Here is a 24,465-nt window from a genome sequence, read left to right on the forward strand (position 1 = left end):
CTAAAATAATCCCATCTTTGGCTAACAAGATCATATCTTGAGTCCCTGGAGATGACCTAGTAGTTTTTGATAGTCTCCTTGCTTTCCATTATGACTAATTATTTAATGTTTACCTTAAATATTTTATGTCCCAGATCTAGAATCAGTGCTATTTTCCCAAGAAGCACTGTTTTGTTTTTTTATTTTTTTATTTTACTTTATTTTTTTGAATATTCTTTTTATTTTTATTTTTAAACTTTACAATATTGTATTGGTTTTGCCAAATATCGAAATGAATCCGCCACAGGTATACATGTGTTCCCCATCCTGAACCCTCCTCCCTCCTCCCTCCCCATACCATCCCTCTGGGTCGTCCCAGTGCACCAGCCCCAAGCATCCAGTATCGTGCATCGAACCTGGACTGGTGACGCGTTCCATATATGATATTATATGTATTTCAATGCCATTCTCCCAAATCATCCCACCCTCTCCCTCTCCCACAGAGTCCAAAAGACTGTTCTATACATCAGTGTCTCTTTTGCTGTCTCGTATACAGGGTTATTGTTACCACCTTTCTAAATTCCATATAAATGTGTTAGTATACTGTATTGGTGTTTTTCTTTCTGGCTTACTTCACTCTGTATAATAGGCTCCAGTTTCATCCACCTCATTAGAACTGATTCAAATGTATTCTTTTTAATGGCTGAGTAATACTCCATTGTGTATATGTACCACAGCTTTCTTATCCATTCATCTGCTGATGGACATCTAGGTTGCTTCCATGTCCTGGCTATTATAAACAGTGCTGCGATGAACATTGGGGTACACGTGTCTCTTTCAATTCTGGTTTCCTCAGTGTGTATGCCCAGCAGTGGGATTGCTGGATCATAAGGCAGTTCTATTTCCAGTTTTTTAAGGAATCTCCACACTGGAGGAATCAACCTGCCTGACTTCAGGCTCTACTACAAAGCCACAGTCATCAAGGCAGTATGGTACTGGCACAAAGATAGAAATATAGATCAATGGAACAAAATAGAAAGCCCAGAGATAAATCCACGCACACATGGACACCTTATCTTTGACAAAGGAGGCAAGAATATACAATGGATTAAAGACAATCTCTTTAACCAGTGGTGCTGAGAAAACTGGTCAACCACTTGTAAAAGAATGAAACTAGAGCACTTTCTAACACCATACACAAAAATAAACTCAAAATGGATTAAAGATCTAAACATAAGATCAGAAACTATAAAACTCCTAGAGGATAACATAGGCAAAACCCTCTCCGACATATATCACAGCAGGATCCTCTATGACCCACCTCCCAGAATATTGGAAATAAAAGCAAAAATAAACAAATGGGACCTAATTAAACTTAAAAGCTTCTGCACAACAAAGGAAACTATAAGCAAGGTGAAAAGACAGCCTCCAGAATGGGAGAAAATAATAGCAAATAAAGCAACTGACAAACAACTAATTTCAAAAATATACAAGCAACTCGTACAGCTCAATTCCAGAAAAATAAATGACCCAATCAAAAAATGGGCCAAAGAACTAAATAGACATTTCTCCAAAGAAGACATACAGATGGCTAACACACACATGAAAAGATGCTCAACATCACTCATTATCAGAGAAATGCAAATCAAAACCACTATGAGGTCCCATTTCACGCCAGTCAGAATGGCTGCAATCCAAAAGTCTATAAGCAATCAATGCTGGAGAGGGTGTGGAGAAAAGGGAACTCTCTTACACTGTTGGTGGGAATGCAAACTAGGACAGCCACTATGTTTTGTTTTTTTAAAGTGAGTAGGAGAAGTACATGGAAAACCAGACCTGTACAATAGAGTCACCGGGTTAGTAACTGGTCTCTCTCGAACAATTCATTTTGAAAGGAAGTTGCAAAGAGATCCTGTGCACCTCCCAGTGTTAGCATCTTGCATAAATACAGTAAATGTGAAAATCAGGAAATTGACACTGGTACAAAACATAAAGCTTATTTAGATGTCACCAGTTATATTAATATAGGCACTCATTTGGGGATATGTGTGTGTAAAGGTTTCTACAATTTTATCACATGTATAACTTCATGCAACCACTATCCCAATCAAGATATTTAACTAAACCACCGCCACATGACTCCCTTGTGCTATTCCATAATACTTCCCTCTACTTTGTTTGTTTAGTGACTAAGTCGCATCTGACTTTTTTGCCATCTCATGGACTGTAGCCTCCCAGGCTCCTCTGTCTATGGGATTTCCCAGGCAAGAATACTGGAGTGGGTTGTCATTTCCTTCTCCAGGGGATCTTCCTCATCCAGGGATTGAACTTGCATCTTCTGAACTTTAGATTCTTTACCATTGAACTACCTGGAAAGTCCCTTCCTTCTACTCTCCTCATCCCTAATTCCTGGCAACTGCTTATCTGTTCTCTATTTCTATAAATATACTATTTCACAAATATTACATAATGGAATCATGCACCATATACCTTTTGGTATATGTTTTTGGCTGCATGGCATAACATGAGGGATCTTAGTTCTTCAATCAGGGATCAAACCCATGCCCCTCGTAGTGGAAGTGTGGAATCTTAACCACTGGACCACTAGGGAAGTCTATTTTCATTCAGCATACTTTCCTTCAAGTTCATCCAATTTGTTGCATGTATCAAAAAGGAGTTCACTCCTTTTTATTGCTGAGTAGTACTTCATAGTATGGAAACACCACCATTTATTTTGGTCCTTCACTCACTGAAGGTCATTTAAGGAGCTTCCAGTTTTCAACTATTATGCCTAAAAGCTACTCTGAACATTTGTGTGTAAGCTTCTGTGTGAAAATAAATTTTCATTTTTTCTAGGATATATGGCCTATTTTTCTCTCTGTAAAAGTGTTACTGAAGTATAACTGACATACATACAATAATCTGTACATATTTAAAGTGTATATTTTGATAAATTTTAACTTTCCTATATATCTGTAAAAATCATCACAATCAAGGTAATGGACATATCCCTCATTTTCAAAAGTTTCTTCATTCCCTTTGTAATCTTTCCCTTTCTGCTTCCTTCAGTCACTCCTTGTAACAACTGAGATCCAGCCTTCAATCTCGTTACTGATGTAACCTTCAGCAAATAGCACAATGACTTCTGTCTAAAGTAGTATTCAATAAACAGCTGTTAAAGAACACCTCCGTATCCACCATTGAGATTAAATAAAACATTACCATTACAGTAGAAATCTATACATCCTCTCCTTATTACATTCCCACCTTACTTCCTAAGGCATGTTCAACCTTTCCTTTTTTAAATTTTTTTTTAAGTTGAGGAATCTCTCCCATTCCCCAATCCAAGGACCCTTTTAAGACATTTTCCCCCTAGTTGCCCTCTTTGATTACATTTTAATATCACAAGTATATGTTATATATTTATGTACTGTGGCCCATTGTAACATATAAGATTCTTTTGGCAAACAACCCCTCAACATCCAGAAGCACTTTTTACTCCTTTGGGGGACTATCTGCCCCTCTATGAATGCATGCTCCTCTAGATATAACCACTTTACTAAATTTTACTGTGCTCTTCTTTTTAAATTTCCTTTTAACAGTGTTATTACATATGATATATCTCAAAATTATACTGTTTTCTTGGATGTTTCTGAATGCTGTATAAATGTGTGTGTATTCTTTGCAAGTTGCTTTTCTAAAAATTGAAGTTATCATTAATTTACAATGTTGTGTTAGTTCCAAGTGCTAAAGCAAAGTGATTTAGCTATACATACACATACACATTCTTTTTCAGATTCTTCTCCACTATAGGTTACTATACTGAGTACAGTTCCCTGTGCTATACAGTAGGTCCTTGTTTTGCAATTTGCTTAACATCATATTTGTGAATCTCATCCATATTAATGCATGTGCCTACAGAGCTTTCATTTTTATTGCTATATGGTATTCCATTATTCATCTTACTGGTGGTGGACAGTTATTTCTAGCTTTTTCTAATCTGACAAAGGAAGTTGCTATGAACAATATCTCAAAGTCTTCTAGTACCCACTCTGGGGCCAGAGTTTCTCTATGTTATATTCTAAGAAGTAGAACTACTGAGTCATAAGCTAAGTGCATCTTTAAATTGACTAGATAACGCCAAATGTGTTGAAATTGGATATATCAATCTGTACCCCTCAGGGCAGTATACAAGCTTCTGTTAATCCATATTCTCATCAACAATCATTCTTCTCAATTTTTGTCAATCTTATAAGTGTAAAATAGAATCTCATAGTGATTTTAATTTCCAATTCTTTGATTAATAGTAAATTTAAGCATCTGTACTAGTTTCCTAGGGCTTCCATGACAAAGGATCATAGAGGAGGTGGCTTAAATAAGGTAATTCTGTTTCCTCACAGTTCTGGAGGCTAGAAGCCCAAGATCAACGTGTTGGCAGGGGTGGTTTCTTCTGAGGGCCTCTTTCCTTGGCTTGCAGATGATCGTCTTTTCCTGGTGTCTTATGTGGACTTCCCTTTGTGCCTATTCGCACTCTAACCTTCTATGAACACCAGTCATATTGGATTAGAGCTCATCTGTATGACCTCATTTTACTTAACCTCTTTAAAGGCCTGATATCCAAGAACAGTCACATTCTGAGGTACCAGAGGTTAGGACTTCCACATATGAATTTTAGGGGATACAACTTAGCCCATAAAAGCATCTTTTTTATATGGTAATAGCTGTTTGTATTCTTTTATTCTGTGGGACATGTGTTATATGATATATCAGTAGTTCATTCCTTTTTATGAACAAATAATATTCCATAGTATGGATAAACTGTATTTTATTTATCTAATCACCAGTTGATTGACATTTAGGGTATTTACAATTTTGGCTATTATCTCCTGGAGAAGGAAATGGCAACCCACTCTAGTATTCTTGCCTGGAAAATCCCTTGGATGGAGGAGCCTCGTAGGCTACAGTCCATGGGGTTGCTAAGAGTCGGACACAACTGAATGACTTCACTATGAATAACACTGCTATGAACATTTTTGTACAATTTTTTTGTTTAAACATTTGTTTTCAAAAAAAGTGGAAGTGTCATATGGTAACTCTGTCTCACTTTTTGAGGAATTACTGAACTGTTTTCCACAGTGGCTACACCATTTTACATTCCTATAATGTACAAGGTTTATAATTTTACCACATCCCTGCCAACATTTACTATTATATGTGTGTTGTTTTAATTATTAAAGCTATCCTACTAGGTAGGAAGTGGTATTTCATTGTGCTTTTGCTTTTCATTTACATTTCTCCAATAACTAATGGAAGAACTGGACAAAAAAGATCTTCACGACCCAGATAATCACGATGGTGTGATCACTCACCTAGAGCCGGACATCCTGGAATGTGAAGTCAAGTGGGCCTTAGAAAGCATCAATATGAACAAAGCTAGTGGAGGTGATGGAATTCCCGTTGAGCTATTTCAAATCCTGAAAGATGATGCTGTGAAAGTGCTGCACTCAATATGCCAGCAAATTTGGAAAAGTTAGCAATGGCCATAGGACTGGAAAAGGTCAGTTTTCATTCCAATCCCAAAGAAAGGCAATGCCAAAGAATGCTCAAACTACTGCACAATTACACTCATCTCACACACTAGTAAAGTCATGCTCAAAATTCTCCAAGCCAGGCTTCAGCAATACGTGAACCCCGAACTTCCAGATGTTCAAGCTGGTTTTAGAAAAGGCAGAGGAACCAGAGATCAAATTGCCAACATCCGCTGGATCATGGAAAAAGCAAGAGAGTTCCAGAAAAACATCTATTTCTGCTTTCTTGACTATGCCAAAGTCTTTGACTGTGTGGATCACAATAAACTGTGGAAAATTCTGAAAGAGATGGGAATACCAGACCACCTGACCTGCTTCTTGAGAAACCTGTATGCAGGTCAGGAAGCAACAGTCAGAACTGGACATGGAACAACAGACTGGTTTCAAATAGGAAAAGGAGTATGTCAAGGCTGTATATGGTCACCCTGCTTATTCAACTTATACACAGAGTACATCATGAGAAACGCTGTGCTGGAAGAAGCACAAGCTGGAATCAAGATTGCTGGGAGAAATATCAATAGCCTCAGATGTGCAAATGACACCACCCTTATGGCGGTGAAAGTGAAGAGGAACTCAAAAGCCTCTTGATGAAAGTGAAAGTGGAGAGTGAAAAAGTTGGCTTAAAGCTCAACATTCAGAAAACAAAGATCATGGCATCTGGTCCCATCACTTCATGGGAAATAGATGGAGAAACAGTGGAAACAGTGGCTGACTTTATTTTTTTGGGCTCCAAAATCACTGCAGATGGTGACTGTAGTCATGAAATTAAAAGACACTTACTCCTTGGAAGGCAAGTTATGACCAAACTAGATCGCATATTCAAAAGCAGAGACATTACTTTGCTAACAAAGGTTCGTCTAGTCAAGGCTATGGTTTTTCCAGTGGTCATGTATGGATGTGAGAGTTGGACTGTGAAGAAAGCTGAGCATCGAAGAACTGATGCTTTTGAACTGTGGTGTTGGAGAAGACTCTTGAGAGTCCCTTGGACTGCAAGGAGATCCAACTAGTCCATTCTGAAGGAGATCAGCCCTGGGATTTCTTTGGAAGGAATGATGCTAAAGCTGAAGCTCCAGTACTTTGGCCACCTCATGTAAAGAGTTGACTCATTGGAAAAGACTCTGATGCTGGGTGAGATTGGGGGCAGGAGGAGAAGGGGATGACAGAGGATGAGATGGCTGGATGGCATCACTGACTCGATGGATGTGAGTCTGGGTGAACTCCAGGAGTTGGTGATGGACAGGGAGGTCTGGGCGTGCTGCGATTCATGGGGTCGCAAAGAGTCGGACACGACTGAGCGACTGACCTGAACTGAACTGAATAACAAATGGTGCTTAGGATCTTACAATGTGTACATTTTCCTTGGAAAAATATCTATTCAAGTCCTTTGCCCATTTTTAAATTGGGTCATTTGTCTTTTATGTGTTGAGTTGTAAAAGTTATTTATATATTTTGAATATTAAATTCCTAACAGGCACATGATTTATAAATATTTCTCCCATTCTATGGCCTTTTTCACATTTTCCACAATGTTCTTTGATGCACAAAAACTTGTAATTTGCTGCTGCTGCTGCTGCTGCTGCTAAGTCACTTCAGTCGTGTCCGACTCTGTACGACCCCACAGACGTCGGCCCACCAGGCTCCCCTGTCCCTGGGATTCTCCAGGCAAGAACACTGGATCGGGTTGCCATTTCCTTCTCCAATGCATGAAAGTGAAAAGTGAAAGTGAAGTCGCTCAGTCTCTGAGACCTCATGGACTGCAGCCCACCAGTTCAGTTATCTATCGTCTTTTGCTGCTGCGCTTTCATGTTAACTCTAAGAATAAACTGGCAAACCTGCGGTCACAAAGATTTACTTCTGTATTTTCTTCTATAATTTTACAGTTTTAGGTTGTTGGCCCATTTTGAGTTAATTTTTATATATGGAGTGAGGAAGGGGTTTAACTTTATTCTTTTGTATGTGGTTATGCTATTGTTTTATCACCTCTTGTTGAAGAGACTATTCTTTCTCTATCAAATGGTCTTGACAACCTTGTGGAAATCAATTGGCCACAGATGTTTGAGCTTATTTCTGGACTCTCAATTCTTACATGTCTAGCCTTATGCTAGCACCACACTCTTAACTATTATAGCTTTGTAGTAAGTTTTAAAACTGGGATGTGTGAGTCCTCCAATTTTGTTTTTCCTTTTCAATGTTTCAGGATCCCTTGTAGTTCCACATGAATTTGAGGACTGGCTGTTCCATTTCTGCAAAAAAGGTCATTGGAATTTTGATTGGAATTGCACTGAATCTCGGAGAAGGCAATGGCACCCCACTCCAGTACTCTTACCTGGAAAATTCCATGGACGGAGGAGCCTGGTAGGCTGCAGTCCATGGGGTCATGAAGAGTTGGACACAACTGAAGTGACTTAGCAGCAGCAGCACTGAATCTATAAATTGCTTTGGGGAATACTGAAATATTAGAGATATGAAATCTTCTAATCCATAAACATTTATTATTTCCATTTATTTGGGTCTTCTTTAATTTCAGCAATGTTTTATAATTTTTCTATGTACAAGTCTTTTGTGTTTTGGTTAAATTTATTTCTAGGTATTTATTCTTCAAATACTATTGTAACTAGAATTATTTTCATAATTTTCTTTCAGTTAATTCACTGATGAAGTATAGAAACATAACAGATTTTTGTGTTTTGATTTTGTATTTACAACTTTTGCTGAGTTCATTTACTAGCTCCAGGACTTTTGTGGATTCTATAGGGTTTTTTAGAGAAGGCAATGGCACCCCACTCCAATACTCTTGCCTGGAAAATCCCATGGATGGAGGAGCCTGGTAGGCTGCAGTCCATGGGGTCGCTAAGAGTCGGGCACGACTGAACAACTTCACTTTCACTTTTCACTTTGATACATTGGAGAAGGAAATGGCAATCCACTCCAGTGTTCTTGCCTGGAGAATCCCAGGGACAGGGGAGCCTGGTGGGCTGCCATCTCTGGGGTCTCACAGAGTCGGCCATGACTGAAGTGACTTAGTAGCAGTAGCAGCATAAGGTTTTTTATATATAATCATGTCATGTGCAAATATATCCTTTACTTCTTTCTTTCCATTTTGGTGCCTCCTATTTCTGTTTCCTGCCTAACTGCTCAGATCAGGACGTTCAGCACAATGGTGAATGAGTGAAAGTCACTTATTCCTGTCCAATTCTTTGCGACCCATGGACTATACAGTCCATGGAATTCTCCAGGCCAGAATACTGGAGTGAGTAGCCTCGCCCTTCTCCAGGGGATCATTCCAACCCAGGGATTGAATCCAGGTCTCCCACACTGCAGGCGGATTCTTTACCAGCTGAGCCACAAGGGAGGCCCATTCACCACAGTGGTGAATAGTAGTGGTGAAAGCGGGCATCCTTGTCTGATCCTATCTTAGATAGGGAAAGCTTTCAGTCTTTCAACACTGAGTATGATATATGATGTAGGTTTTTTAAAAATGCCTTTTACCATGTTCAGGAAGTTTCCTTCTATTCCTAATTTGCTGAGCATTTTTATCATAAGAGAGTACTGAATTTTGTCATATGCTTTTCCTGTGTTTTTGAGGTGATCATGTGATTTTCCCCTTTATTTTATTAAGTTTTTTTTTTGGCACATCTTTAAGGTATTAAGAGTGACAATACTAGACAATTTAATTTCTGAAGAAATATAGAATAACCCTGCTATTTTTGAGTTGCTAAAAGAGCTACATTATTAATTGGTAGGAATTTCCTTATACAGACAGAAAGCAAGCATACATAAACAAATTGTAAGGCCAGTAGAACCACCTTTAGAATTACTATACTAGAGAAAATCTCTCTGACAGTATCTGCTTCAGTTACATGAACAATGCATTTCATAAAATATTAAGAAGAAAAGCAAGCTTTCATAAATAATTAAAATTAAACAGAAGTTCCTAGGGCCAGCTGTTTCCCTTTAGGGAATGAAACGTATAGAGGGCATTATAAAATTTACAATGTGTCTATGGATTACCCCCAAAATACAGGTACAGTTACAATTTAGATCTGTGGGAAAAAAAATGAACTTCCTCCAAAGACAAGCTAGTAATGGTGTAGAATAAAAATAAAAAAAATTTTAAACTTCTTTCTGGATTATCAGATCACTAGGTTGCTTTTAGCAGGATAACAAAAGTAGCAGAACAAGCTCTTTGTTAACAGAAAAGCACATGGCATAAAACTTCTAGGTGTGAGCTCTTCTGGTACTAGGAATAAAAGGGCACATCTCCTAGTTACATCATTCTTATTAAATTTTTATTACTACCACTTTCAATCTAAACATAAGAGCATCTTATTTCTTCCTCATCCCTGGGGAGTAAGATACCCATATGAGTGAATGTAGAGGAAAATAAAGGCTTATCTCTTTATGTGTCCAATTCAGTTTATACATTTTTAATTCATTTTCTATGAAAACAATATAAGCTAAAGAGATAATATAGACATTAGTAGAGCATGGAAAACAGTATGTGTGTGTTTGTGACCTCAGGCAAATCACATAAACTTCCTGGGTCTGTTTTTCTTTCTACAGAATGAGCAAGATAATACCAACCTCATGGAGGTTGTATTAAAAACTAGAAAACTGTGAACTGCTATATAAAATAGTAGCACATTTTAAAGACTAAATGCTTATCTGTTTTATAAACTAAAGACAGTATGCTCAAACATTCTTGGAAAAATATTTCAAAAAAAATTTTGTCTAGGGACAATCTCTCTGACAAAATTAGGAATGAAAAATGTCACTCACTAAGTACTCCCTCCATTAAATGGAAACTGGAAAAACTTCTAAATAATTCATGGGTTAATGAGGGGGGAAAATGCAGATGCTATTTTAAAAAACCCTATGTACCTATCACAGAATGCAATTACAGTAGAAAGAGAAATTTTTTAGGCTCAAGTGGATTTATTTGAAAAGGCTGAAAATAGAGAACCTAATAGAAAAAGAAGCCTACAAACATTAACTGTAATAAAGTAGAAAGAAATAATGACTATAAAGGTAGTAATTAAGGAGATAGGGAACAATAACACTGAGAAGTAGAACAAGAGTTGGCTTTTGGAAAAGATTAATAAAATAGATTGGCAAGTCCAATCAAAATAAGAGAGAAAGCACAAATAATATTAGAAATAAAAAGGGAGACGATTACAGAGGCAAACAAGTTTATATGCAAATTTATGCCTTCAAATTTGATAAATGAAATAGACAATTTGTCTAGGAAACTGAAGTTACCAAAATACACTAAAAAAGATACAGAAAACCCGAATGGACCAGTACATATAAACAATCTGATTACTAGTTAAAAATCAACTTCTTCATAAAAGGAACAAACCAAGACATTTTTATAGACTTCTACCCCCAACATTCTCTTGTGGAAAATGTCAAATGTATACACATTAAAAAGAACTGTGCAGAAACACCTGTAAACCACCACCTAGACTCTTTAATTAACATTTTTTCTACATTTTCTTTCATAACTATCCATCTACCCATCCATTTATCCTCTCTATATGTTCATCCTTTTACATCTTTTATTGAATCCTAGGGGTAAAAATATAAGAATACAAAAATATGACAAGATTTCAAAGCACCAGACTAGTGATATTTGTATTTCCACGAGAACTTAGCATTTAAAATTTTTTTCTAAAAATAGAATTGGAGCTATGGTACACTGAAAATAATAAATACACATGGAGGCAATTCAGGAAAAGAAAAGGGACATAGACTGCGCCCTTTTCTTTCCTGTCTTTGGCCTCTGTCTTGTAATATGGATACCCTGATTCCTTTCCAAACAACTTTCTAAGGTATTGGCCAGTTCCCACTCCTCTGGCCAAAAATGAGAATTGAACTGGATCTTTTAAAATAATAGTCATAAAATGAATGTATTTTAATAAATGCATTCAGTCAGGAAACATTTACTATGCACTTAATTTATCAGAAAGAAAATAAGATTAATTAACCACAGGAACAATTTATCTTCCAAAGGATACTTTCTCTACTGTAAAAAATTTTAATCTGTCAGATCCTAAAGAAAAACAATTTGATTTATTTTCTATGTAAACAGTGTGACATGCTAGCAAACTTGAATGAAAAGATAACTATCAAAGAATGACAGCATATAGAAGGCAAGGTTAATTGTTTAAAGCAAGTTAATTATAACATTAATTTGTTTATCAATTATAAAATTTTAATTTTCCTTTTTGTGTCCCTTTATTATTCTTCGCATCGACACATGACTCTGTTGTTTTATGAACTGAATGCATTCAAAATTAATTTGAGTGGAAAATAAAGTTCTTAAAACTATTCTTTTCAAAAGCAACAGACATGCTAATAATGACTGCTGTCCTGAGACAGCCTGTATCATCACCTCCCTTTTTGACCTTCATCAAGAAGAACGAAACACCTTTCAACTTTGTTAGAAGGAATACTGTTTTCAAAAAATTTGTCCTTTAAAGCATTCTAATGTCATTGGTACATTCATTTTGTTTGTATCTAAAGACATTTTTGATTCTAAATGGATATATCGCATACTTCACTGAAGGTAACTTGCCTTGCTGGAGGTTTCTAATAAAAACTGGAATGTGTTCTGCACAGCTTGGCATGTCTCTAGCTCAGTCCGGCTGAAGGCGATTAAATAATCCTTAAGATGGTCATACACATTTCCATCAAGAGCCTATAAAAGAGTAAACAAAAGCAAAAAAATTATGAAAAAGCTCTGATATACAATGCTTGCTGTTTAAATGTTAAATTCAGTTTAAAATCTATTAATATAAAATAAAAGGTATAGGTAGGTTGCTAAGTAAAGAATAAATATAAATCTTAAACAATCACTTGGAAAAACACTGAATTTTTCTAATAAGTAGGAACTCAAAAAAGGTAGAGCCCAATACTGGTAAAGATGTGGGGACAGTATAAAACTCGAGAGACAAAATGCTTGTTTTCTGATATTTGCTCATCTGCTTACTAGCTATGTCAACATTTCTAGTCCGTTTATAAGATTAGGCATGGGAGCTGAATGAAATAATAGATGAAAAGGATCCATATGCAGTGCCTGGAACAGAATGGACATTCTATAAACATTAATTTCCTCCATTTTCCCTCATCCATTATTGGTAGGATTCTAAATTCATATATTCTTACTATACAGCAATCAGAGAAAAACCACAATAGAAATAGTAAAATTTAAAAAAAGAGTCAGAAATTCTGTTTTGGGAAAGAAACATCAATACAATATCTACAAAGAAATTTAAACATTCTTATTTATTTAAGTATTTAGATCAGGACTCCTTAAAAATTGAAAAAAAGAGAAAACCACTAAACATTTGAGAAATGATTTAAGTTATGATATACATAGTGACTAAAATATGCACAGCCACCAAAACAAAAATCGTGGAAACTGTGTAGATGGTAAACAATGCATTGAACAATTTTCGGTTAAAAAAGCAGAACAAATAGAATACATACATATTAGCAACAATGATGGGAAAATATATCAATACATCAATAATAATAAAAATAAAGGTTCTTGCAAATCAACAGAGATCTTAAAACCAGGGAAAATTCATACATTTAAGTCACCATTGAACTATTTTAAAGTGTGCAATTCATTGACTTTCAGTACACTCACAATGTTGTACAACCATCACTACTATCTAATTCCAGGGCATCTGCATTGCTTCCAAAAGAAATCCCATACCCATTAAGTAGTCACATCCATTCCTACCTTTCTCTCCCTCTCTGGCAACCACTAATCTACTTTCTTCTTCTTTTAAGTTGAGGAAAATTGCTACAACATTATAAATGTTGTATTGGTTTCTGTTATACAACCACTCAAACCAGCCACAATTACATACATATACATATATCTATATCTCACCTGTCTCTTGGGTCTCCCTCCCCTCCCCCCACCCTACCCCTCTAGAACACCATAGAGTACCTTGCTGGGCTCCCTGTGTTATACAGCAACTTCTCACCAACTACCTGTTTTATACATGGTAGTGTATATAGAGCTATACTACTTTCTCCATTCATCCCACTCTCTCCTTCCCCCACTATGTTCACAAGTCTGTTCTCTGTATCTTCGACTAATCTACTTTCTAACTCAATGAATTTGCCTCTTCTGGACATTCCATATAAATGGAATCACATGATATGTGGTTTTTTGTGCCAGCCTCTGTCATTTAACATATTTTCAAGGTTCATCAGTGAATTAGTACATCATTTTATGGCTTCCCTGATAGCTCAGTTGGTAAGGAATCCGCCTGCAATGCCAGATCCCGGCTCGATTCCTGGGGTCCGGAAGATCCCCTGGAGAAGGGATAGGCTACCCACTCCAGTATTCTCGGGCTTCCCTTGTGGCTCAGCTGGTAAAGAATCCCCCTGCAATGCGGGAGACTTGGGTTCGATCCCTGGGTTGGGAAGATACCCTGGAGAAGAGAAAGGCTACCCACTCTAATATTCTGGCCTGGAGAATTCCATGGACTGTATGGTCCATGGGGTTGCAAAGAGTTGGACATGACTGAGCAACTTTCACTTCATGGCTAAAAAATATTACATTTTATGGATATGCCACATTTTGTTTATTTATTCATTAGTTGGTGAATCTTTGGGTTGTTTTCACTTTTTAGCTATTATGAATAATGCTCTGTGGACATCTGTGTACAAGTTTTTGTTTGAACACCTGTTTCCAATTCTCTTGGGTATATAATTAGTAGTGGAATTGCTGGGTCTCCTGACAGAAATTCTATGTCTAACTATTTAAGGAACAGACAATCTGTTTTCCACAGTGGCTGCACTGTTTTACATCCCCATCAGCAATATATAAACGTTCCAGTTTCTCTACAATCTCAACAACATCTGCCATTTTCTGTTTTGTTTTGTTTTTTAATTATTCAAGCTGCCCAAGTGGTATCTCATTGTGGTTTTGATTTTGCATTTTTCTAATGACTAATAGTGTTGAGTGTCTATTCAAGTGCTTACTGGCCATGTGTATATATTCTCTGAAGAAATGTCTGCTACTGCTACTGCTAAGTCACTTCAGTCATGTCCAACTCTGTGCGACCCCATAGATGGCAGCCCACCAATACACACTTTTTCAAAACTTTTCATCTTATGTTGGAGTACAGCCCATTAACAATGTTGTGATGGTTCCAGGTGGACAGCAAAGCGACTCAACCACACATATACATGTATCGATTCTCCCCTAGACTCCTCTCCCACCCAGGCTGCCACAAAACATTGCAGAGTGCCCTGTGCTATAGGATAGGCTCTTACTGGTTATCCATTTTAAATATAACAGTTTCCACTCATTTTTAAAATTGGTGTTGTTTGTCTTTTTGTTGTTGAGTTGTAAGAGTTCTTTATATATTTGGGTACTATTTATATATTTGGGCTTCCCAGGTGGCACTAGTGGTAAAGACCCTGCTTGTCAATGCAGGAGAAGTAAGAGACACGGCTTTGATCCCTGGGTGGGGAAAATCTCCTGGAGGAAGTCATGGCAACCCACTCCAGTATTCTTGCCTGGAAAATCCCATGGACAGAGGAGCCTGGTGGGCTACTGTCCATAGGGTTGCTAAGAGTTGAACATGACTAAAATGATTTAGCACATATTTATATATTTGGATACATATATATTACTAGATGGACTTCCCCGATGGCTCAGAGAGTAAAGAATCCATCTGTAATGCAGGAGACACAGGAGGCACAGGTTTGATCCCTGGGTCAGGAAGATTTCCTGGAGAAGGAAATGGCAACCCACTCCAGTATTCTTTCCTGACAAATTCCATGTACAGAGGAGCCTAGAGGGCTACAGTCCGAAGAGTTGCAAAGAGTCAGACAAAACTGAGCAACTAAGTACATCTTACTAGATATATGATTTTCAAATATATTCTCCCACTTTGTTGGGGTACCCTTTCACTCTATCAATAGTGTCCTTTGATGTACAAAAGTTTTAAATTTTGTTGTGGCCTAATTTAACTATTTTTTTTGCTTGTGTTTTGTGCTATATCTAAGAATTCTCAATGGAGGTTTTATAGTAAGGAAAAATATTTTTTTCTTACTTTGGTTATTTAATTAAACATTCACTATAAAACTGACTTAAAACCACAAATTGTGTCCTCAAAGCAGTAATAAAACTGCAAATTCCATTGTGCTTAAACCACTAGATGGCACCAGCAAGCACTATAAATATAGACAGTGCAAATTCCTTAAGATTTCTTTCCATGAGGTTATGTAACATCCCCAGAGAGACTGCTGGTGTTAAGTCTGAATAATAATTCTTACCTTATGACTACTTTTCATGAACTTGTTAAAAAATGAACATGCAGCTGATATGAGGTTTTTGCTTCAGAAATGCTCTTGGTAGATAGTCATAACCTTGTGTTTGCAGGAAACCACTGGAGCGTCTTATTTAACATAGCAAATGGGAATACAGGCATCATGCGCTGCCATCCCCAAAGTTTCTGAGTAGATTGGGGGTGGGGCCTGAGAATTTGTATTTTCTAACAACTTGCTGCTGGTGGTCTGGGGACCATACTTTGACAACCACTGGACTAAATAGTCATTTTAGCTGATTAGGTTGAATATTTACATAGACTTAGATCCTGGTGACCCTGTGACTCCAGCACAGTGACTGGAGGTAGAAATCCATCGTGAATAGGGTCAATAGCACCAATATATCAAGTAGCCAAATGAGCAACTGAGAACCATGCTCTACTTCAGAGTTATAAAGGCAGCATGGGAAAGAACTTGAGTTCTGAAAATAAGCTGGATATGGGTTAGAATCTCAGAACCTTTACTTCATTATTTTGATGGTTCTCTCTTCTATAAATAGGGAAAGTGGGAATACCACATACTCCATGGGACACTGTAAAGATCAACTAATGTAAGGGAATGGCAGTGTTAGTCACCTTTTTTGCTTTGCTTAAAAATCACCAATACAATATTGTAAAGTAATTAGCCTCCAATTAAAATAAATAAATTCAAATAAAAAAAGTCATAAAAAGTCGTCAATGGACTGGCTACATATTGATAATCATTAAAGCTGAGTAATGAATACATGGGGGTCATTATATTACTATTTTTACTTTGGTGTATATGGGAAATTTTCCATAAAAAAAGAAAATCTGAATATCAGACCAGAAAGAAAAAGTGGTGCTATCCCCCAAAATTTTAAGCTCCCACTATACATTTTGAAAAGTTAAAATTCTTTAGCTGGTATCTAAGATCCTTTATAATCTAGTCCCAAATTACCTCTCATCAGTATCATCTCTCATCACTGTTGTCTGTACTGTAATCATATCCCAACCACAACAAGTCATTCTGGAAAATGACATTTACTATCACGTTTCCAATTAAGTTATTCTCTTAGCCTGCAATGTCATTCCCCTTCTCTCACCTACTCAAATAGTAATAATGATGGCTAACAGGCAACTAATATTTATCAATGGCTTACTAATATTGCAAATGCTTTACAAAACTGATTTAACCAGTTCCTCCTTAGTGTTTCTATAATTTGTGTATTGCATGGGTATTACTGCAAGTCATGGATTAAGTCTTTTTCAGGCACAGAGCCTGGCAGATAGCAGATGCTCAAAGACATTTACAGAATAAATGAAAGAATGCTTTACTCTACAGAGTTTAATATAGCAACAAAAATGCCCTGAATTAGCCAGCTTAGAGGCACTCTGCGTGTGTGTGTCTGTGTGTGTATGTGTGTGCGCGCGTGGACGCACACATGTGCACCCACACGGAGTTGCTCACTTGTGTTCAACTCTTTGCAACCCTATGGACTATAGCCTGCCAGGCTCCTCTGTCCATGGAATTTTTTGGCACGAATACTGGAGTGGTTTGCCATTTCCTACTCCAGGGGATCTTCCCAACCCAGGGGTTGAACCTGAGTCTCTCGTGTCTCCTGCATTAGCACGCAAATTCTTTACCATTGTGCTACCTCGGAAGCCCATAGGCAAGCTATTCTCACTGTATTCCAGTTAAGAGAAAAACGTATCATTAATCATGTACCAAACACAGTAAAGGCATCTCTTGGCTTCAGCAATTCAAACGAGGCTTAACGAATTTACATTAGGTAGGAGGTGGGTCAAGTGATTGGAAGTATCTTCTACCAGACAGAGATTAATTTTAAAATATTTCTTTCATCATATCATCACGTTCCCCAGAACATGATGAGAATATTAAGAATTCTGGGAACCCAACCAGAACTCCCCAAATTTTATAGGGTTACAGAATTCATTAACTTACCTATGTACCAATTTTTCTGGTTGATAAGAATAAGATAGCTGGAGGCCTTCCGGCCTAGGTGTATTATTGCTCATGTTCATAAAGTTAATGCAGGAGGTACAAAACTTAAGAAATGGTTAGAATTCAAAGCAAAAGAAGTAGATGATTACCCTATGACTGGCTCTACCCCTGCCTCAAGTTAACTACAGTTGTTTGAACCAGTGATGGTCTGAGACATGACGTTCAAAGCAATTTTGGGTAGTACTGTCTCAACCTGGTTTGTGTTTACTAGGTAGATCGCATATATGGACTTTGATAAAAATCCAATAATTAAAAAGAATTAGTTCCCTAAAACAGAATTAAATTACTGGGAAAAAAAGGAGAGAGCTTGAAAATGCTTTATAAAAACTCTTCCATCACAGTACTTATCCTTATCACACAGAGTACTTTATCGCTATCTATAACAGTACTTAGTAACTATATCATTTGGATTATTGCTGCAATCTCCTATTGCTCGGCATACAGTTGTCCCTCCCACCAACTCATTTGCACACTGCAGATAGGAGGATGCTTCTAAATTGCCTACTGGAAGGGCTGATATAAGCTACAATTACCATCTATCACCCTTTAGTAAGGAGTCTCTTAACTGCAGATAACAAAGATTCAACTCAAAGTAACTTGCACAAAATGGGAGTTTGTTGGCTCAGGTAAACAAATCACAAGGACAAGATGATGCTTGCTCAGGAACTACCCAATTCAAGGACAGTCTCTGCCCCTCTCCTCTGTTCCTCACTCCTAGCTTTACTCTGCCAAGTTTCTCATCACTGCTTTTCCCTGTGAGTTGGTCTGAGTCTCCTAGTGGGAAGAATAGGCCATTTTCAACTTATCTTTCACCTTCCATCCCAGAGATCACCTAATTTAGGTCAAGTGCCAAAATCTGCTCAATAACCCTGAGGAAGGGGCAGGGGTGTGATGCTCTCTCTTGCATACCAGCTTGGCCTGTAAGTTTACCCCTGTGGTCAAGAGAATAGGATTTGAGGGAGAGAAGGGATGCAGAGTCATATATGTTTTATGTCTTGGGATTCCATATAAAAAATGCCACTACTAAAAAGGTTTGGAACTACTGCATTAGACAAAGTTTTGTGAAATTAATTTCTTTTCCAGCTTATACAAATTTTTACCAGTGTTATATAACATCATTAGGCTTACCTTTCTGATATGGGACTTGAGTATGGGCTCATTTTTCTTTTTTTTTTTTAGCATGTGAATTCTGACTGGCATATTATTTGTTTAACAGATACATATTAAATACTACCAGTATGTCAAACTCTGAACTCAGCACAGAAGACACAGGGGTAAACAGACAAGATCCTTCCCTTCACGGAACTTAACAAACCAAAAGGAAAGACAGACAAATAGGCATTGTAAGTGCCTATTTTATGCTAAGATTTTATGCTATCATTAGGAGTTATGAAGCAAAAAGACAAGAGGGCTGTCCAGAATAGATAATGATTAAGTGAAAATCTTAATAAGCAAGAGTTAGCAAAACCAAGGAGGAGAGGGACAGATAGACGTCAACAAAGAGGAAAAGCCTTTGTGAAAACCTAGAGGCAAGAGAGGAATATTGGAAGAACTAAAAGATGTACATTGTTGGGATAACAGGGAAGAGAAATGGGGAGAATAAGTGAAGAATCAAGAGGTAAGTCCTGTCCAGATCATGCAGTCAGAAGATTTTTTGTTTTGCTTGTACTTTAATTTAAATGCAATGAGTCGTTAATGAACATAGTCTAGCAGTCAAGTAAAATACGTGGTTTGGAAGCATTCTCCTAGCTGCACTGTAGAAATGGGTTGGCAAGATACAGGGCAATAGGAGATTGCTGCAATAACCCAGATGAAACAGGATGTCTGGAAGGTAGTAGATAAGTAAGAAATGAAATCAACAAGATTTAGTGATTAACTAGATGTTGAAAGAAAGGCAGAGGGAAAGTAAACCTTTACCTCCAAGTGTCTGATCTAGGCAGGTGAGTGGATATCATACATTGAGCCAAGAACACAAGAAGAAGCGCAATTGGAGAAGACAATGGTTTAGCTCAAGAGACAGTATGATATATAAGTGTGAAGCTCAGAGAAGAGAAATAGTGACTGGTTAAAATTTAAGTCTGTAAATTACATGCTAAATGTTATTTTTTCATCAGAGTAAAGCCGACGCAATTAAGATAAAGTAAATGCCTGATTATATCTATTTCACTCTCAAAATAAACCTTCAGTGCCTCCCCTCTCTTATAACTGGGGCCTGCTTTTGCAGCTTCCACTCTTGTCACCCTTGATTCATACAGATCACTAGGTGCAAGTGATAATAATTCAACAGCCTGCCTTACTATTTCTGCTTCTTTTCAATTAAACAGATCCAAAAGCTTGAAATAGACAATTTTTATTTCAAAGCCGAATCAGATACAACCCAAAAGCTACATGTATTTCTTATAAATTTAAAGTAAGGTAAAAACTTTTAAAGCTTACAATGAAAGTGTCCCAACTATAAGTTTGACAAGGACATGCATGATAAAGATGCATCTGAGCCCTGTCTAGCATTTACATGACAAGGCACAAGAATGTTCTCTAAGTACACTTGTTTGTTCAATTTCAAACCAGTAGATGTGCACAAACTTCTATCCCTATAGAGATCTGCATGTACAACCATAAATTTCATATTCATTGATACATTAGAATTCATATATATCCTCAGAAATGGCAGGATAAGCATTCTTTCAAGGTTTATACAAATATGAGTTAATCTGGCAGTATGAGATTCTCAGTGGTCTTCACCATGCAAAAATTTGGTAGGGAACTCACTCAAATGTAACTTTTAAACACAAATTTTGTTTCTGACTACTTGGTACCAATTGCTATGGGAAGAAGTCTATAATATCTAAATTGAGAAACCATGAGGCTTTTGTTTTAATCATTTTAATAGTCTGAAAAAGCTGAAAGGCTTCTGAATGCTTTTGAACATCCATATTCTTTTCAGATTCCTTATATATTACTTATATTATATATATATATATATGTTCCTTACATATTACAGTATTCCTTTATATATTACTTTTGCTTTCTTTATTCATTTGATCAACTTGATCTCTAAAATCAGTCGAGTTTGGAACCCAAACTCACAGTAGTAAATACTCAAAATAGTAAAGGAAAATTGGGATATCCTAAAGACAAATTCAGAGGCTTAGAATTATAGGGTGTTCCACTACACATTTATTTTATAGGAAAGTATAAATTCCTGGAACTTGTTTGAAGAGGGAAATTAATTAGGAGTTAGGAGAAAGAAAATGTGTCATTTTTCTAAGCATTTGATGCAATTTCCCCTAACGTAAGAACTTTAAACAGTGGCCTCCTTATATAGATCCAGGAAGGGCAGAGATTTTGTAGTAACAGAGCTATGCTGAAATCTCTTGAGTTTCCTTAATGAAGCCGAGAAAAAACAAACTCTTCTTTTTCTGAGAGCAATGGGCATTCTAAATAGTCTTTGATAAAAGTCAAGAATATAAATATCAAGATGATAATAAATAAGAGCTGTCTTAAAATTAAATCATGAAATTCTAGTCCTCCTTTATTGATGCAAAACAACGATTGCCTGCCTGCATTTGTGTATCTTTCTGAGAAGACTTTAAGCTGCACTTAACTAGGATGCAAAGAGAAAGTAGATTTTTACAAATTTAAAGAGATCAAAGCAAGTTCTGGGTTAAATTTGCATCACTGTAAATATCTTTAATATATGGTTGAATTTGTCAATTGATATAAAGTAAAATTAGAAACATGTCACCTAAATTTTTACTTGGTTATTTTATTTAAAAGCACTGAGTTACTTCAGGTTCTATGAAAGAGGAAAACAAAGCTTCTATCTGTGAATTACAAAGCCAGGAAAGGAAAATTTAATACTGCTTTTCTGTAAAGTCTGTATCATCCTCTTTCAGTTACTTAGAAGCATGTGTCATCTAGTTGTGAATGTGCTAAAACCATCTCAATATTTGGGTTGCAACCTCAAAGCAGCATGGTCCAATAGAAAGCCTTGAACCACATACACCTGCATTCAAATCTCAGACCTACCACTTAACTAGCAACGACACTTTGGGGAAACACTGACCCCAATTTAAATTCCTGATCTGATAAGAGACTAGAGAGTATGGTACTTACAAAAGATGGTTATTAAAATAATAAAGCTTAAATATTTCTATATTCTACCCAAGAATTTCACCTATTTCCCATAGAGGACCTATAATACAGGATTTTGATGAAAGATTTGGTTTTGAGTCTTGATTCTATTATGTACTTAAGCTGTATAACCTCTCTAAGCCTCAGTTTCCTCATCTATAGAGAGATAAGAATAGTATCTCCTCATGAGGTCTGTAAAATAGTATACTGTTTTAAGTCCCTTGTTTCTTTTACTAGATCTTTTTAAGATTTTTGTAGTGGTTGCCTGCGGATTACAGTTAACACTTTAACGTAAGCAAACTGGTTTGGATTAATGCAAACTTAATTTCAACAGAATACAAAAACTATGCCCCTTTATAGCTCTACTCTCCATCTTCTGTGCTATTATATCATAGAGATATATCTTCATACAGTATAAGCCCATCAAAACTTTATAATGTTTGCCTTAGGCACTATATTTTATTTTTTTAAAAATATAATTTATTTATTTTAATTGGAGGTTAATTACTTTACACTATATTTTAAATCAGACTTAAATTATCTACTCCTTTTGCAGACTGGATCATCTCAACTGATCTTTAAGTTCATGGATTTTTTCTTTTGTTGGTTCAGCTTTACTGCCAAATCCTTCTCTGTGTTTTAGGTTTAGTTACTGCACTTTTCAACTTCAGAAATTTCTACTTGGTTTCCTTTTATAATTTCTGTCTCTTTGTTGATACTCTCTCTTTGGTAAAACATTGTTCTCATACTTTCTTTTATTTCTTTGGACGTGGTTTCATTTAGCTCTTTAATCATATTTATGATCTTCGTTCATAAAGAGGTGATTTAATAGAATCTTTGTCTAGTAAGTTCTAGTATGGGCTTCCTTGAGGTCAGTTTCTATTGGCCCCTTTTTGTTTCTGTGAATGGGTTATATCGTCTTGTTTCTTTATACGTCTGGTTTTTGGTTAAGAATAGGACATTTAAATATAATGTGGCAATTCTGTCCTGCACTAAGTTGCTTCAGTTGTGTCTGACTCTTTGTGACCCTGTGGGCTGTAGCCTGCCAGGCTCCTCTGTCCATGGGATTCTCCAGGGAAAGATACTCGAGTGGGTTGCCGTGCCCTTCTCCGGGGGTCTTCCTGACCCAGGGATGGAACCTGTGTCTCTTATGTCTCCTGCATTGGCAGGCAGGTTCTTTACCACTAGTGCCCCCTGGGAAGCCCAGAAATCAGATTCCCCTCTCCCTAGGATTTGTTGTTGCTGCTGCTATTTGTTTATTTAGTGATCATGTTTTATCTCTGCGCTCCGGGGAATCTCAGAACTTTGTAAGGAACTTCATGCACTCCACAAATACTTGATTTAAAAGCTTTAATGTATATCATTTCAACTGTCTTTTAAATATCCATGAATTTTAGTCCCTCAGACATTCATTATTTTCCATCTCACCCTTCTGCTAAACAATCTTCATTTTTAATAAACACAGCAGAATTACCAATCAAGTAAAATTATGTGACAAAGGTGAGTAAATTAAAGCAGCATACTTCAAGGGACTCACACCAAGACTATACTGGCCTGAGTATATACTTTAGGAAATCTCTTTTGCCCCATCCCAGTCTCAAATCTATTTGTCACTCACATATATACTTGGAGGCAAAAATAATTAGAGTAGCTTTCCTTATAATGGAAGCTGGGGATATAATCACATAATTTTTGCCCTCCACAAATTATCTGTGAGAATTTACATTTTTTGCTTTCATTTTAATAAATCATTTTAAAGGATATAATTTAACCCAGGATTATACAGATGATCATCTTTTATTGGAGTATTGCCATGTGATTTCTGTGCCAATGCTTTTGTTTACAAACAGTGGGCCTAGCAGTTTTACTCCAGTGGTCCTAGGTTAAAGAGAATAGATTCTGAACTTAAAATGACGGTAAACTGAAAATGTCAATGACATACTTGAAACACAGTGAAGATAAAATGACATCAGTGGATGCTATACTAACAAAGCAAACAGGGTGGTGAGAGAACAGAGTCACTATAGGCATAAGGTAGTACAGGCACTGAGAACTCGACCCTGAAGAGAATATCATAACTTACATTTCGAGGAGCAATTTAGGGTCAATGGATCATTATCAGTTATTATATTTAATTAATTGTCAATTTGAATTTCACTGATTTTATAGATTTGCTTGGGATTAAATAACTGTTTTGGTTTTATACTTGTAGAAAAGCCAAAAGCATACATTTTTAACCCAGGCTTTTTTATACATATTTATATAACAATGTAATCAAAATAATCTAAGAGCCTGCCTACAGGAATTTTTGCCCATGAAAAACAGGGTCCTAAATTATTCAAAGGTAAAAAGTTTCATCATTCTTTCAGTTTTTACTCCACCACAGGGCATGCCTCCTGCTTAGTTAAATAGCAGACTTTTG

The 24,465-nt window shown here is 36.7% G+C and overlaps 1 protein-coding gene across 2 annotated transcripts in view; it reads right to left on the reverse strand.

Annotated features, from left to right (window-relative positions):
- The window catches only part of FCHSD2 (FCH and double SH3 domains 2), a 256,209-nt gene that overhangs the window by 60,394 nt on the left and 171,350 nt on the right, over positions 1-24,465 (reverse strand). For both annotated transcript variants that reach the window (XM_070767602.1, XM_019975329.2), the window contains exon 9: positions 12,145-12,267. In XM_070767602.1, the coding sequence (XP_070623703.1) occupies positions 12,145-12,267 (123 nt within the window). The remainder of the gene's footprint in view (positions 1-12,144; positions 12,268-24,465) is intronic.

Source organism: Bos indicus, chromosome 15, assembly GCF_029378745.1.
Source record: "Bos indicus isolate NIAB-ARS_2022 breed Sahiwal x Tharparkar chromosome 15, NIAB-ARS_B.indTharparkar_mat_pri_1.0, whole genome shotgun sequence".
NCBI classification, from domain to species: Eukaryota; Metazoa; Chordata; class Mammalia; order Artiodactyla; family Bovidae; genus Bos; species Bos indicus.